Source organism: Cryptomeria japonica, chromosome 2 (assembly GCF_030272615.1).
Source record: "Cryptomeria japonica chromosome 2, Sugi_1.0, whole genome shotgun sequence".
In the NCBI taxonomy this organism is placed as follows: Eukaryota; Viridiplantae; Streptophyta; class Pinopsida; order Cupressales; family Cupressaceae; genus Cryptomeria; species Cryptomeria japonica.
Window position 1 is genome coordinate 77155636 of NC_081406.1, and position 16775 is coordinate 77172410.

Consider the following 16775-nt stretch of genomic DNA (forward strand, 5'->3'; position numbering starts at 1 on the left):
AAGCATTCTGCACTGGAGTTCGCCTTCTATGCTTTCATGGCCCAATGATCAACAAATCAGGCAAAGTCTTATGCATGGTACATAAATTTTGGAGCACCTTGACATTTCACTCATAGGGAAAATTGGTTCATTGAGTACACAACTTGTTCAGATTCAGTGATCTTTGGTGTTGGTGAGGACTATGGAGTTGTGTAGTGTGAACGCCTGATTTTTTTTTTGAGTTTTTTGCAAGTTCTGTGATGACAAGAAATTTTCAACAACAGTTTGCTGATAGGTTTGTTTTTCAGATTTCATTCAATTTGTAAACATTGCAAGATACATCACATTGAATAGTTTTGCAAGAGCAAATTGCATTAAGTACACAGCATACTTCAACTTCAACATTCATTTGCATAAATCAGAAAATAAAATGAAACTAACCTTGTGCAGACCTGGAAATGAGTTCACTGAAAATTTTCACTAGCTCAAACCAAGAAATCTCCTTTGACTCATACATTGCTTTCACAGAATAACTCTAAAATTTCCATGACTCACCAAACTGAATATCATATCTGATTTTCTGTGCAAACTCTCCACATAAAATGAAGTTGCATGTCCAGAAAAGAAAGTCAAAGGCATAGAGAAACTCTGAAAATGTACTGCAGCAATCTTGGTGACAACAGGGCAAGGGTGATTTCCAATAATAATTTTGCCAGTCCTGTTAAGCCTCTAATCTGTTGGTTAATGTTCAGGATGATTTCTTAATGCTCCAAGCAGCCAAAAGAGGGAATTTCAGCATCAAAAGGTAGATTAAACTTCAAGGAATCTCCAATATGTGACTCAGGAATGGTACGACCTCCTTCAAGGGCTATCTAGCATAGAAAGATTCAAAGATCAAATGTCTACCCAAAGCTGCAAATAACCCATCAAGACTAATCACCCAGCTGTGGAAAGATGGTAAGTCCAATACCCAGAAGCAAATATGACTTATACATGAAGATATGAATCAAAACTTGGTTCTCAAGGTGTCTGAAAATCTACGGCCAGTACTGGAAAGAGACCCCAGAGCCTGTAAATTCAAACAGCAATCCAAGAAATCCACTATCACACCAATATTTGAAAACCCAATCAGAAAACCTCAAAAATCTTCATTTCCTTCAAAACTACATCATCAATCTCAAGCAAAATCATTGAAACTCTTGCTGAAATTCAACAACCAGCTAGGGTGGATCTTGCATCACCGAAACTAGATCAACTGTAGAGGGTTTTTTGTCCTCAACAATCTCTAAAAGGACTCTCCAGGCTCATTTTAACAACATTTTGTTATGTGTGCATAAGCAGAATGAAAGAATGACGACCAAAATTCCATTATGTAGTCTTGGAGGGAGAAATTAGGGCAAATTTTGAATATTTAAACATAATACTGCCTCGAAAAGACCCCCAAATGACTTTTAAAACACAACTCATGTCGCCCACAGGTAGGTATCCCTTTTTTGAGATACATTATAAAATATTAATCACTTAAGTTGTAAATAAGTCACTCTTTTGATCACTTAAGAGAGAAATATAAAACATTATTTTCCATCACCTTAGATATTTCGGCACAACCCAAAAATTGAGAACACTTAACACAAAAGCAGAGAGGGAATTGAAACTGAGGGTGAGTGTCCAAAATACCACTTACTAAAAACAACATGTGCCAAAAATTGAAATGTTGTCAAAACACATTGAAATTCCAAGGTCGAGCTCTCCATAGCACTTTGAGTTCCCTAACAAACTCCAAATAGCCTACAGGAACCCAAGAATAGGCTAATGAGAAGCACAACTAACTAGGTGCGAGAAGGGGACATTACATGTTGGTAGAAAAAATGTTCAGATAACCTCTGGAGGGAAAAATCCTTTTTTCCTCAATGTATGCTATTTGTTGAGCACGGAGCTCAATTTCCTCTCAGTGAGTTAGATTATGTGCCACTATTCCAAGTTGGACATCGTTTCTAACACACACAAATGTTATATTGTTGACAAGGAGTTTAAGAAAACCATGACAGTTGGCATAGAAGATTATGGGTTGTCTCGATTGGTTGATACAAGTGAAGTTTAGGAGTGCATTGGCAGCCAGGAGTGCATCAGATATCATTACACTATGGAATGAACGATATGAGCACCTCAAGCTAACATACTTCTCTTAGTTAGCTTGGGAGAAGGCTTTACTTGATATATATCAATAAATATAGGTTGTATGCGTAGCTTGCCAAGCAGGGAAGCAACATAGAATTTCGTTTTAGATGGACAGGCTTGGAGAGCCTTGAGAATTCTACAACTGGTTAATGTAGATGTTTGTGGACCAATGAATATGACATCGGTAATTGGTGCCATGTATTTTCTTTTGTTTGTAGATGAATTTAATAGGAAAACGTGGGTGTTTTTCCAAAAAACAGAATTACAAGTGTTTAAGGAATTCCAAAAGTTAAAAGCATTAGTAGAAAGAGTCTTGTTGTTCAATAATCATTCTTAGGTCTGATAATGGAGGTGAATTTTGTTCAAACACATTCATTGGCTTTTTTGCTAAACATGGTATCAAACTTCAATAGACAACACCCTATATGGAGATGGCCCAATGTATGTTGGAGAACATGAGTGTTTCTAAGAAGTTTTGGGCTGAGACAGTTTACAATGCAGTTGGAGAACAATATGTTCCCAAGAAGATTTGGGCTGAGATAGTTTTTCATTGTAGTTTATCTTCTTAATAGGTCTTTGACATAGGCAGCGAAGGAGAAGATCCTAAAGGAAGTATGGTCTAGGAGGAAACCAAAGGTGAGCCATCTTTAGGTCTTCGGTTCTATTACATATGTCTGGATTCCAGATGCAGGGATAACTAAACTTGACTCAAAGAGCTGAAAGCTAATGCTTACAAGGTACATTGACAATTATAAAGCGTACAAGTTGATTGATGTTGACATTGACCGCTTGATATTTAGCAGGGATGGTGTGATCGGTGAAGAAGTTGAGCTCAACTCTCTTCAAAGATCAATTTTAGTGAAGATCAACCTATTAAGGCTAAAGATCTAGTTGTATAGCTTCCATTAGCTACACTTGAAGGAGGGGACTGTAATGATTTTGAACATGTGGAATCTCCTAGTCAGGTACTAGTATCAGCGCCTAAAGATTTTTTCAGGAAATCCTAGATCAACATGTAGATTACATAGAACCAGGGAGCCCAAGTCATGATGGCCATGTTGATTTGGATGGAGAGGTTTCTAAGAAGAGACCAGAGTGGTGTGGAAGTCTTGTTGGTGATGTTCAGGATGATAAAATGATCGAGGGTAGATCTTCTAGAGACAAGAGCAAGTAGAACACAATTAACTTTGTTCTTATGGCTAACATCTAGGAAATTTATGAGCCCTAGGTGTTTGAGGAAGCAAAAGGTAAACTTGAATGGGAGAAGGCCATGGAAACAGAACATTAGTGTCGTATAAAAAATAAGATTTGGGTTCTTTCAAATCTTCCACTAGAGAAGGAACGTATTGGTTGATGGTAGACTTGACAAATGCAAAGCACGACTGGTGGCAAAAGTGTTCTTGCAAACATGAGGTATTGATTATTTGGAGACCTTAGCTCCTACAACAAAGATGTGCAACATTTAGTTAGTTCTGGCCATGACAACACAGTTTGGTTGGAAAGTCCATCAAATGGACATGAAGAGTGCTTTCCTCAATTGTGACCTGGAGGAAGAAGTGTACATGACTCAACCTCAAGGTTTTTAGGTCTAGAAAAGGAGCATCAAGTATGTAGATTGACAAGAGCTCCGTATGGCTTGATGCAGACACCCATGGAATGGTATAAGGGCCTAAATTTGGGGACGGCGGGGGGACGGCGGCGGGGGGGGTGGCGGGGTGGTGGTGCTCATATATATACATATAGTACTTGAAAAACTAGTTTTGAAAAGATGTATAACAGTATAACAGTATAAGAATTAGATTTCAAATGAAACTATAGGAAATACCAAGATTACTTAGATTAGTGATACGTAACTAATTGCTAATTGCTAAAACTAAAAGTAAATAAAATTTGACAAATGAAATTGTCAAATTGGAGATTTCTCATTTCTATCATATGAATATCGAAAAAGGAAAACGAAAAATATGAATATCTGATGCCATTGCAAAGTCTATAATAATAAAGATGATTACATGATTCATCATTACAATGAGTAGCCAAATACAAATACGTGTAGCAATAGCATTACAAAAGAGACGAGTCAAATACAAAATGACAAAACTGAAAAGTGAAAACTCAAACTGTAGCTAATGGAGGCCTCTAATCATCTGCAAACTCCTCCTCACTGGAACTGCTGGACTCCTGAGGATCAAGGTCCCTCAAGCTCACACCAACTAGCCCTGCATCTGAAGTGGTAGGATCATCCTCATCAATCTGTGAAGGCTCCTCTGGCTCTACATCCCATCGTGCCGCTGGACTCTCCTTGTACATAAGTGTCTTGCGGTCAATGAGACACAAAGCACTGTGTACAGCCACAAGCTTCTCTGCTCTCTTAGAGGTAAGTCTGTTCCTCTTAAGAGAGTGGATGAAGCTATATGTAGACTAGTTCCTCTCAGCAGCTGAAGAACTGGAAACCTGGGATAGCAGACGGATGGCTAGAGTGGTGGTCAAAGATTTCGGGCCATGACATTTCCACCACAAAAGTGGGTCCTCCTGTGCCATAATGTCTATATCCATCTTTGCTGCATCTGAATAACCTCTAAGAGTGGCAAATCTTCCCCACTCAGTGCGCATTGTGCCGGCATCTCTGGAATCAAACATCTTCTCTATGCACCTAAAGAAACCTGCCTTCACCTCATCATCCTCAATCGGTGTCGTTCTACCCGGTCTAGCCTTGTACCACTTAGGATTCAAGGCAAAGGCAGCCATATGCAAAGGAGTGTTCAACTTGTCCCATCTACTCTGAATGATAGGCCGGATTTGCTCATTGTAGAATGCTAGAGAGGGGTCCTTCACTCGCACAGCAGCCCTCATCTGGCCAAGCATAGAGTCAATGCACTCATACACCTCTCCAAGGTTAGGTGCATCCCCATCCCCATATCTGATCACCTGGAATACTGGAGAAATGATGGAGACAATGTATTTCGCATCAGTCCAAAACACATCACTCTTCACTATCTCCTTCACCCTTCTCCCCTGCTCTGTCTTGGCCTCAGCCCACCTATTCCACTCATTAGTCATAACCATGAGTTGCAATGCCTCTTGCAACTCAATCATTCTCTCCAAGAGAATGAAATAGGATGCATATCTAGTCTCAACTGGTTTCAAGAACTCCTTCTTCGCGAAGGTCCTGAAGAGTGCATGTGAAATGTGGTGGTTGCAGATAAACATCTGCACATCTCTCGCATCGGTGACCACTCCTCTAATCCAGTCAATCTTCCCCATGTCCTTGAGTGCATTGTTCATGGCATGCACACAACATGGGGTCCACCAAATGTGTCTATAGGCTGCCTCAACGAGTCTCCCTGCTGCTCTACACACATAGGCTGCATCTGTCACTACTTGGACCACATTTTGTGGCCCAACCTCCTCAATAGCCTCCCTGAGGACCTGAAACTGGAAATCAGCATCTTTACGATGCCCTGTACAATCAACTGCTCTAAGGAAGTATGGGCCCTCTGCACATGTGACCATGACGTTGATGAGTGGACGATGGCTAATGTTCGTCCACCCATCCATAACTATGCTGCACCCCGATGCCACCCAACATGCCTTCATCTTCTCCATCAAAATATTGATCTTGGAATAGCTTTTATCCAAGATCGAGGTCCTCATTTTCGTCTCCCCTGGTGGCACATAAGATGGTCCTCCCTTGGCCACCATATCTATCATCTTCCTATAATAAGGAGACCGTGAAACATGAAATGGAATGCCATTGGCAAAGAAGAAATTGCCAATGGATTCATCTATCTCATCTCTCAGCTGCACATTAAACATATCAGCAATGGGGTTGCTCTGTGGTGTATGCAACTTACGTTTCCCAGCCCTGGCAGCAGTAGAAGTGGAAGTAGATGGAGATCCAAACATCATTCCTCCCGCCTGCGAAGCATGATAAGTATGTGGCACTGGCACATTCTGGCTGTCGTGAAGTGATGCCCTAGCAGACAAAGTAGTAGGCATTGAAATATTTGTGTCATCTGGAACCCCCCAAAGCCTGTTAAACTCAATTCTGTAATGTATATTTTTGGGTTCCTCCAAAAACTTACAATGTTTCACGCCTTTTCCTCTCCAAAATAGAAAGTGTGCATTCACCCTGCTAATGCTACCGAACCATTCTCTGTCACAAATATTGCACTTCCACTTCCTTGTTCCCCCACTTGAATGTGATGCAGTGCCTTGTACTGATATTTGTGAAGCAAACTGTTTTAGAGGAGACTTAGGATCAAAATGACCCCTAGCATATGGTGCCAACAACTCTGAAGGGCAACCTGTACTAGCTGCTGCACTTGCCATAGAACTAGATTGGGCTTCAGGATCAGCCCCATGGTCACCCCCCTCATTTTCAGGTTCAAATTCTGAATCATTCTCACTATGAGAATGGATTTCCATGTTATCTTCACTCGTGCCTTGGGAGCTCATTGTGAAATTTTCAAATTGACACTGCATTTCACAAAATAAAAATAAAAATAAAAATAAAATCAGCCTTGTTTAACAATATATTTTAAAATTTTTTTCCTATTCATCTCAAAATGAGATTTGATGTTGAATCTTGAGGGCAAAATGATGAATCATTTTGCCCTCAAGATTCAACATCAAATCTCATTTTGAGTCTTAAGATGAATAGGGAAAAAAAATTAAAAAAACCAAAAATGACATAGAACAATGAAAATCAGAAACTAAAACAAAAAAAAAACAAGAAGTTGAAAAACCCTACCTTGTGCTTGAAAAATCTCTCCAAAATGTAGAAGAATCTTCTTCTTCCTCTTCTTCTTGCTTCTTCTAGCTCCTATCACGCTTGTAGTCACTTTTCTCACCCCTTCAATCAATCTTCTTCAAGCTGTTCCTCCTCTTCAAGCTGCTGGAAAAAAAATCAGTTTTGCATAATGAGAGTGAAATCCAAACTAAATATGTTTTTGTGTTGTTTTGGGGGGTAGGGTGGGGCCCACGTCCAATTAGGGTTACCCCTTAACCCCCCCCAAAAAGCACATGTCATAAAAAACTTAAAAAAAAAATAAAAAATGCGCTTTATTCGCGTGGGAACGCGGGAGATGCCTGGGCGTCCCCCCGTCCCTCGAGAGACGCCTGGACGTCTCTTGAGGGACAGGGAGATGCCCAGGCGTCTCCCACGGAGACGCCCAGACGTCCCCCAAGAGACGCCCAGACGTCTCCGCGTCGGGGACGTCTCCCCGTCCCGGCGGAGTTTGGGTGGCGGTGGCGGGACGGCGGGGGACGTCGCGTCCCCGTCCCCGCGTCCCCGAGACGTCTCTGATGGGGGGACGCGCCCAAAAATGGGGGGGACGCGTCCCCGTGGTTCACTGGGTATTTGGTTCAATAGGAATTCTAGAGAAGTCCTTCAAATCCAAATTTGTACATCAAAAGCATCTAGGCATTGAAATCATCGTACAAGTAATTTATGTGGATCAGATTGTCATTATAGGTAGTGAGGCTCATTTGATCGAACAAATCAAATGTAATTTGAATAAAGCTTTTGACATGGCTGACTTAGTCCTCCTATGTTATGGCCTAGGTGTAGAAGTTTGGAAAATAGGTGGTGGTATTTTTGTTTCTCGATCGAAATATGCTACGAGTTTGCTAGACAAGTTCAGAATGACAGATTGCAAATCTCGTCTACACCTATGGAGAAAGGGCTAAAGCTTTTAGCTAAATCAGACTCAAAAGTAATCAATGCGTCAACAATCATGCAACTAGTGGGCAACCTTATCCATCTTAGAGCCACTAGACTTGTTTTGAGCTATGATGTGAGTTACATTCCTAGATTGATAACAACACCAAAGGCAAAATATTGGGCTGCAGCAAAGTGGGTGTTGAGATATGTGAAAGGGACACTCGTTTTGACATTTTGTACAATAGAAGCACATATCCTAGGTTGGTTGGGTTAAAAAATTCAGATTGGATAGGTTTTGTTGGTGACAAAAAATTCAGTTCTAGATTATGTTTTCAGTCTTGGTACAGGTGTAGGCACATGGACTAGTAAGAAGCAACAAGCATTTACTCTTTCCTTGACAAAAAAAGAGTGTTAGGGAATAGTCAAAACAACATGTGAGACAGTATGGCTTTGAAGGATGCTTTCAGAGGTTGAAATGTCTCAAGCAGGGCCTTCTCCCTTGTTTTGTGACAATCAATGGGTGCTAAAGCTTGCCAAGAATCCAATATTCCATGAGCATACCAAACATGTCGACCTTCAGTGTCACTTCATATGGAAACTTGTAGAAGATCAATGTTTCCATTAGAAGGGTAGTTACAAAGGGTTGGAGAAGTTTAGTCCAGTACAAAAGAAGAGCTAGAAGATAGGAAGAGCATGAGATTGAGAATTTTCTCATAAGTATTGTAATCAGGAAGCTGCATGCTTGTTTGTACCTGTTCATCGTTGTAATTCAAGTTTGAAGTCGATTTTTGATTGTAAATCCTAGCAGCAGAATGTATTAGTGTATTTTGAGATCGTGAAACAATAGAGTATTGCTGTATATAGTTATTGTATGATGTTAAAATAGCGAGTTTATGAATTCTGCTATGTGGATTTTGTGAGTGATTTGTGTAAGGCTGCTGTTGCCAATTGACACTCATCTGGTGATTTCCGATTTTTGATTTATGGTTTAGGGTTGTCATTGATGGCAACACTTCTTGGAGATTCGATAGGGTGGTCATGATTTCTCTTATTCGGAAGCAGGACTTAATTAGTAATTCAGGGCTATCTCAGTGATGCTTTGGTCCGGAAAGATTTCCGGTGATTGCGGCGATCTTGGTGATTGATTTTGTGATCTTGGTGAATGGGAAGATCCTTAGGAAGCGTGTGATTATACTCTTTTGATCTGGTGCTATGTTTTGTTAGAGATTGAAGCCGACTTGAAGCTACACGTTAAACTTTTGATAGCCGACTTGGAGGAGATTATTTTTGATAAGACCGGATATATAAGACCAAATTGTTGATTGGTTTTCGGTGTATTGCTGTTGTGGTGATCTGTTTTGGTGCGATTGAGCGCAGTTTCACGTGCGCATTTGATTCACAAATAATCCGATAGTTGACTGATACAGAAACAAAGTATTTGCAGAGTGAGTACAGTCAGAGATCTAGTGCTTAACCAGAACTCATTCTTGCATTATCAGATGCTATTTCAGAGTTCTTTAAATTGTCTTTCCTCATTATAATCAAATTGTAAGTCAATGTGACTTGCCTGAAGGTTGTAGCCTTCCGGGTCATTGTAATTGAGTAGTGAGCCTGAATGCAAGTGCATTCCCCATCTATGTAATATTTATGTACTCCTAGCCATAGTATATGAATATTGTGGGTTCCAACCCCATCGTGGTTTTTCCCTTTCTGGGTTTTCACTTAAAAATTCCGGTGTTGTGGATCTGTGGTTTATTTATTGCTTGTTTATGTTCTTTATTGTTATACATTGCTAACCGTTGGATAAAGAATAAGTTTGTGAATTTGATTTTCGGCAGATTACTGATTCATCACTGATTCACCCGCCCTCTCAGTGATCCTTGATTCCAACAATTAGTATCAGAGCCTAGTTCCTTTGAAGAAGCTTAACTGCTTGAGGAAGATCCGAGAGATTGATTCAATGGATTTTGGTTTTCAGTGACAACTTAGTGTGGCACTTGAGGATCTTGATGCAGCTAGAAATGAGATCTGTACTTTGAAGAACTTGAATGCTGCTGATGATTTCATTAATGACTTGAAGGATCAAGCAAATGTCTCTAGGGAAAAGAGGAAGGAATTGATGGACAAGTTGAAGGAGAAAGAAGATCAGATCATGGAATACCAGGACAAAGCTGATGAAGTTAACAAGCTTGAGAGAGAGAATGCTGCTTTGAAGAATGAGATGCAATCCATTGTGATGAGGCTGATTAAGGAAATTGAGGACCGAAAGAAGAATGAAGAAAATCTTACACAATCATTGAAGGAAAGAGTTGTTGAGTGCTTCAGGCTTACCTATGAGATTGATCAGTTGAAGCTTTAGTTGACATAATCAAGGAATAATGGTCAAGAACTTGAAAGACAGATTGCTACATTGAGGGATGAACTTGCTACTGCCAATGAGTACAAGGACAAATTCAAAGCTAGCTCAGCAAGGCTTGATGAGATGCTAGAAAGTTAGAGACATGGTAAGGACATGCGAGGCCTAGGATTTGAGAAAGGTGAATCCTCCGGATTTGGACAAGGCAATGCAAAACTTGATCAAAAGAAGATCGAGAATTCTCTGGTAAGACAGCCTAATGCTCATAAATTCAATGGTAGATGCTTTACTTGCAATAAGTTTGGTCATACGGCAAGTCAGTGCAGAAGTCGGATGAATAATGGAATGAGAAACACAAATAATGTTCCTACCTTTACCGGTCAGTGTTTCATATGCAATGATTTTGGACACAAGTCAAATATGTGCAGAGCAGTAGTGAATAACTTCCAAAACAAAAGATGCTATGCTTGTGGAATGTTTGGACATGTTTCTAATCAGTGTAGGACAAGACCAAATCAGATGAATTTCAGACCTATGCAAAATAATGTTGTTTGCAGAGCATGCAATAAAACCGGTCACATTGCAAAGTACTGTAGAAGAAAGAACAGTGCTCCGGTAGACAAGAACAAATCAGATGAAAAGGGAAAGGCAAATGTTGAAGAGATCATAGATCAGCATAAGAAGATGTGGGTAAAGAAAGATGAACCTAGTGGATTTGTACCTAAATTCGGTGCAAAACCCTCATCCGCTAACTAGGGCTTTTGGCATTAGGGGGAGGCAAATTCATGCAAATCTTGCAATACCCCTTGATGGGATATGTAGTCGATGGATTACAGATGGCAGGAATTGAATTTTAGTTGATATCCGGGATTTAGACGGCTGATTTCGGCATCCGGTTGGATATCTAAGGTGCATTTATTTCAAAGTAAAATTAGGGTTTGCAAAGTTAAAAGGGCAAATAAGAGAGTTATTCTTCACTTTGCGAATAGTGTTTTCAAGTTGCAGAACAAGGCAATCAAGACTTCTAGGCGATCAGAGAGCTAGAAGCAATTCGACAAGTGAACTAGGGCATTCGACAGTCAGTTGAGGTATTTCTCAAAGAGCATATCGAGTTTGAATTTCTGAAAATATAAAATGGCATCCTCTTCTTCCATTGCTACACCATTGGTTGTTGAAGTCAAATATAGAACTCGTCCTGTATTTAAGAAGCATCCTTACAAATCCATGGAGGTCGACCTGGTTGGAGCTTTCTCTTCCGTTCCACACGTAGTTCTGCATGTTGATGATATACGGGTGTATATTCACTGTGAGATTGAAGAAACCGGCACTGAAGACATTTTGGATCTCTATACCGACAGTATCATGGACGAAATCGGTAACCCTAAGCCGAAATTTATGCAATTGCAGAGAAAGGGTTTCACATAGTTCGTGAATTTTCTGTCATTTGATGAAAAGGAATGGGTGAGATATGTGTTGAGCAGAATTCATCACGAGTTTATATGGCTAGATCTATCCTACAAGATCACTCCAGAGGCAATTAGGGCAATTACATGCTTGCACCAAATTGGTGAGAAGCCAGGACTGCGGAAGGTCACAAACCCTACGGTCAACAAGTTAACCAGTGCAGAATTTGATGGTAGATCGATGAGGATCAACACAATTAAAGACGATGATGTGAAGTTTGCTGCAATGGTTATTGGATATAAGGTATATCAGTCTAACCGACTGAATTCAGTGTCAGGGACAACCATTCATGCAACCTATAAAATGGTTAAAGAAGATGCACACTACGATATGTGCAGTGTCATATTTGAGGAGTTAAAGATCAATTTGAAGAAGATTAAGCAGGACAAAAAGCATGTTTTCAAATTTAGTTCGTTGATTATATGCTTAGCACTTTTCTTTTTGACTCAGATTTCCAGAATCGGTAGAGTGCAGTGGGCTTTTGACAGACCGGCGGCCTAGCAGATTAAATAGGGTCTTGACAGGTTTAGAAACGGAAAGAACCAAAATGCTGCTTTGTGGGCATTTTTCAAGACTTTTCAGGATAAGATGAAGCAGAGGGTCAAAATCCCTAAGGAGATTGTCAACAAATATGAAGGGACAATCTGTTTCATGGTGAATAAGGATGAATGTCTCATGGAGGCAGTTGAACCCTGAACGGTGTGCATTTTGCCAATGGGCTATGAGGTCGATGCAGGAACTCTAGATGCTTATGCACAACACCTGCTGAATGCTCCGGTAGACACAAAAGAAGAAAGGTTCGGAACTTGTAAAGAAAAATCCATGGAACTTTACACCAAGTTCACTGAACTGGCAAGGAAAAGGAAAGTTGCGAAGATAGTGGAAGAAATCCTCGTGGAGGAAGGTCACCTGAGAGAGAGAGTCAGAGTTGCAAGAGCTGCGAGAGATGCAGTAGAAAAGGCAAAGAAACAAAAGATTGCTCTAGCTCCAACTAAATCTAAGGTGAGGGTCTTCTCCCGCTACGGTGAAGACACCTCTGGCTCAGTTAGAGCCCTGCGGTTCATCTGCTAAGGGCAAGGGTGTTATGAGGAAGAAGCATAAACCTTAGAGGGAATATGTGGCAGTTTCCCCGGTGGCATCTGAAACTGAGTCAGATGCAGAAATTCAAAAGGCCCCTAATAAAGGAGAGTTTGCAAGGGTGATTTGGAAGCCTCAATCCGGTGAAGAGAAGAAAGGGCAGAAAGAGAAGAAAGCAAAATTTGATCCTCTTCCGGCCAACAGGCCTAAGTGAGGAGGGAGAAGCACATCTGACTTGGATGAGGCAATTGAATCCGGTAAGATGGAGACCGCTAAAACCAAGTATCATATTATTCTCCCCTTATCTATTTAAGAGTTAAGAGATGATATCATTAAATATGGAAAATTGAAGAATATTTCTGTATATTATGAGAATTTAGATGATAATGATAAAAGGCAGATTGAGGAAGCTATAGTATTACATTTGGATGTATTTAGTAAAACTTTAATTGAATTAGAAAGATATCTTTCGAAAGATCTGTACAATCTAATTGATGCTAGAAGAAAGTTTGCAAGTTAGATGGATAAGGAAATAAAGGAAAGTGAATTGGCCAATCAGTGCACCAGTATCACCGTTGAAGAAATTGATAGGTTGATTTTGCAAGCAAATAAAAAGGAATTTAGAAGCAAACACAGAGTAAACAACCTGATGGTGGGAAGAGCAGAGGAAATAAGGAGAGAAACTATTGAAATCTGGAAGAAGTCTCTCACTGAGAACCAACCAGTAGAATCCGATTCACATGACGCGGCCACTCAGTCAAAGAATCATCCGGTGCATGATGTAAATAAGATGGAGGACACTCAAGATGTCGCAGAGCAACAAGTTTTGGATTCAGTAGAGGTTGAACTTGACAAGGCAAATGAAAAATCAGTTGAGATAGAGGTTGGTGCACCAAGTGGTGACACCGGTGCACAAGAGGCACCCATAGAGGATAAAAGTTATGCAGGGCAGGAGGCACAGAAAAAAGGAAGAGGAGAAGCAAGAGGATCAGGGCAAGGGGAAAGCTAAAGTAACAGAAACTCCAATCCTTATGGCAATTGACAGTTCCAAAATTCAAAGCCAAGGGAGTTTTCCTCAGTTTAACATCAGTTTTGACAAGCCATTTAACCAAATGTCTCGGGTAGAAAGAATGATTGCTACTGCTGCTCTTCAAGCTCAAGCTAGTCAGGAGTTAGCACAATCCAAATCAAATTAGAAGAATCTTATTGATAAAACAATTAAAGTTTTAAAACAGGTGGTACCGGAATTGCAACTAGATGTTGATACCAGTTCATCCGGTAAGCTCCAACACTTAATAGATCATATATCTACTCAGTTTGATTTTTGACCAAGGCATCAGCCCGATAGGCAATGGAGAAATTCAAAGATGCCAAAGTACAAACATTTTTGCAAATTATTGGAAACAATAAGGCCCAGCTTGACAAAGAACGGAAACTAATTGATGAGGCCTTAATGGAAGGCAGTAAGATTTATAAGTCTTGTCTAATTTTGACAAATTTTTCTACTGAAATAGACAAGCAGATAGAAAATTCCAGAGGTTAGTTAGCTTAAATTTCCCAAGCTTATGACCCTACGGCTAACTTAACCGGCAATATTGAAGGTCAAATTTTGACAATTATGGAACAAGTTAGAAATTTTGAGAAGGAGAAGGAGAAAATGGTAAGGCGGGCAGGTGAACTCCGGAACCTAATTGGTCCCCGGTTAGACACCCTAGTATGCCATAAGGTGGACTGTATTCAAAATATGACTCAGGAGACTCCAATTGAGTTGGCAGTAATTGAATTCCATGCTTACGTTTTGAACGGTTTTGTTTCAATTTTTGAGAAATTGCGGGCAGGGTGGAGCACCTATTTTGGGTTCCTTAAGGTTGCATATGCAGATGTACTTAAGTATGTATAGATCTAGTCATCCGATGTGTATATATGTACACAATATTTTGCTGAACACCCTATCTTTGGCATTGTTATCAAAGGGGGAGAGATAAGGTGAAAAATGTACAGTGTGTATGGAGTGTACAGTTTGGTGATGCAAATTTTTGGGTTGTTGATCTAAGGGGGAGCCTTAGAATTCTTTTATTCTTGATCCGTTGTACAGGTTTCACAGGTTTCAACACTTGGCCTTTTTCACGAGTGTTGCCATCAATGCCAAAGGGGGAGATTGTTGGCAATTGACACTCATCTGGTGATTTCCGATGCTTGATTTATGGTTTAGGGTTGTCATTGATGGCAACTCTTCTTGGAGATTCGATCCGGTGGTCATGATTTCTCTTATCCGGAAGCAGGAGTCAACTGGTAATTCATGGCTATCTTAGTGATGTTTTGGTCCGGAAAGATATCCGGTGATTGCGGCTATCTTGGTGATTGATTTTGTGATCTTGGTGAATGGGAAGATCCTTAGGAAGTGTGTGATCATACTCTTTAGATTCGGTGCTATGTTTTGTTAGAGATTGAAGCCGACTTGAAGCTACACGTTACACTTTTGATAGTCGACTTGGAGGAGATTATTTTTGATAAGACCGGATATATAAGACTAAATTGGCAATTGGTTTTCGGTGTATTGCTGTTGTGGTGATCTGTTTTGGTGTGATTGAGCACAGTTTCACGTGCGCATTTGATTCACAGATAATCCGGTAGCTGACTGATACAGAAACAAAGTATATGCAGAGTGAGTATAGTTAGAGATCTAGTGCTTAACCGGAACTCATTCTTGCATTATCAGATGCTATTGCAGAGTTCTTTAAATTGTATTTCCTCATTATAATCAAATTGTAAGTCAGTGAGACTTCCCTGAAGGTTGTAGCCTTTCGGGTCATTGTAATTGAGCAGTGAGCTCTAGGCAGTGAGCCTGAATGCAAGTGCATTCCCCATCTTTGTAATATTTATGTACTCCTGGCTATAGTATATGAATATTGTGGGTTACAGCCCCACCGTGGTTTTTCCTTTTCCGGGTTTCCACGTAAAAATTCCGATGTTGTGGATCTGTAGTTTATTTATTGCTTGTTTATGTTCTTTACTGTTATACATTGCTAAATGGTGGATAAAGAATAAGTTTGTGCATTTGATTTCTGGCAGATCATTGATTCACCCCCCCTCTCAGTGATCCATGATTCCAACAGTTGCATGGCTGGATAATCCCTAATTGGATCCTCTGACCATTATTGCATCATGTTTGCTTTGGGTGGTAGTGAAAAGATTTCAACAAGTACAAAGATCTGCTTCCTTTCTATCCAGAACTATGTACAAAGAAGTGGAATCGATTGATGAGAGAGGTGCAAAAGATAGTGACAAGAATCGTCTGAAGAAAGTAGCTTCACGAGAAAGCTACATGGAAAAGTTGATACCAAAGAAACGGGACTCGGACTCGGCTCGGACTCGGCAAGGCTGACTCGGCGTCAGACTCGGGACTCGGCGTCAGACTCGGCTCCAGACTCGGCTGGACTCGGGAAAGTGAAAAACTCAAAAAATTTAGAGATTTTTAAAGATTTAAAACTTGTTTCAGACACCCTTTATTGAATACACCTTAAAGACAGAAAAACATCATCAAACTCGGCTCATTTGATTACATACACAAGTATACATCAATCACATAAGCATAAACGCAAATTGTAGCTGAAGAAAATAACAAACATAGATATATAAATATTGTCAAATGTATACAATATTACAAAACTCATGGAATAAAAAATCCATGTCATCATATGATCATCATCAAATGTTTCATACAAATACCAAAGGTAAATAGTAAATACTAAATACAACTACAAGTGTACAAGCCTATGGCTCAGAGGGCCGTGCACCCTCTCGCCCTGGTCCCCTGCGAAGGAGTTTAAAGTAGGTCCTGGATGATTCAGCAGACATAGTCGCTCCCCGTGACACCATGCCATGCTCACCAACATCAGGAACAACTGTGTCATGCTCACCAACATCAGGAACAACTGTGTCACTCTAAGTTTCAGTATTTCCTGTCTCTACTCGTGCTCTCTGCTCCTCCTCTGCCATGGCTACAACCTCAGCCTCTATATCTACCTGGTCAATCCAATCAATGTCATCATCACT

The 16775-nt window shown here is 40.3% G+C and overlaps 2 protein-coding genes across 5 annotated transcripts in view; one reads left to right on the plus strand and one right to left on the minus strand.

Moving 5' to 3' along the window:
- LOC131070748 (pyridoxal kinase) overlaps window positions 1-16775 on the plus strand; it is a 138510-nt gene that overhangs the window by 90307 nt on the left and 31428 nt on the right. The window lies entirely within an intron of this gene.
- Window positions 4512-7182, minus strand: LOC131870218 (uncharacterized). Its single transcript, XM_059215837.1, has 2 exons — window positions 6911-7182; window positions 4512-6636 (listed from the first exon to the last, which is right to left on the minus strand). The coding sequence occupies exon 2, from the start codon at window positions 6613-6615 to the stop codon at window positions 4579-4581; it is 2037 nt and encodes a 678-aa protein (XP_059071820.1). The 5' UTR covers window positions 6616-6636; window positions 6911-7182; the 3' UTR covers window positions 4512-4578.

Bases quoted from the DNA above. Each gene is read 5' to 3' on its own strand.
- LOC131870218 (XM_059215837.1), bottom strand. From the start codon at position 6,615: ATGAGCTCCCAAGGCACGAGTGAAGATAACATGGAAATCCATTCTCAT.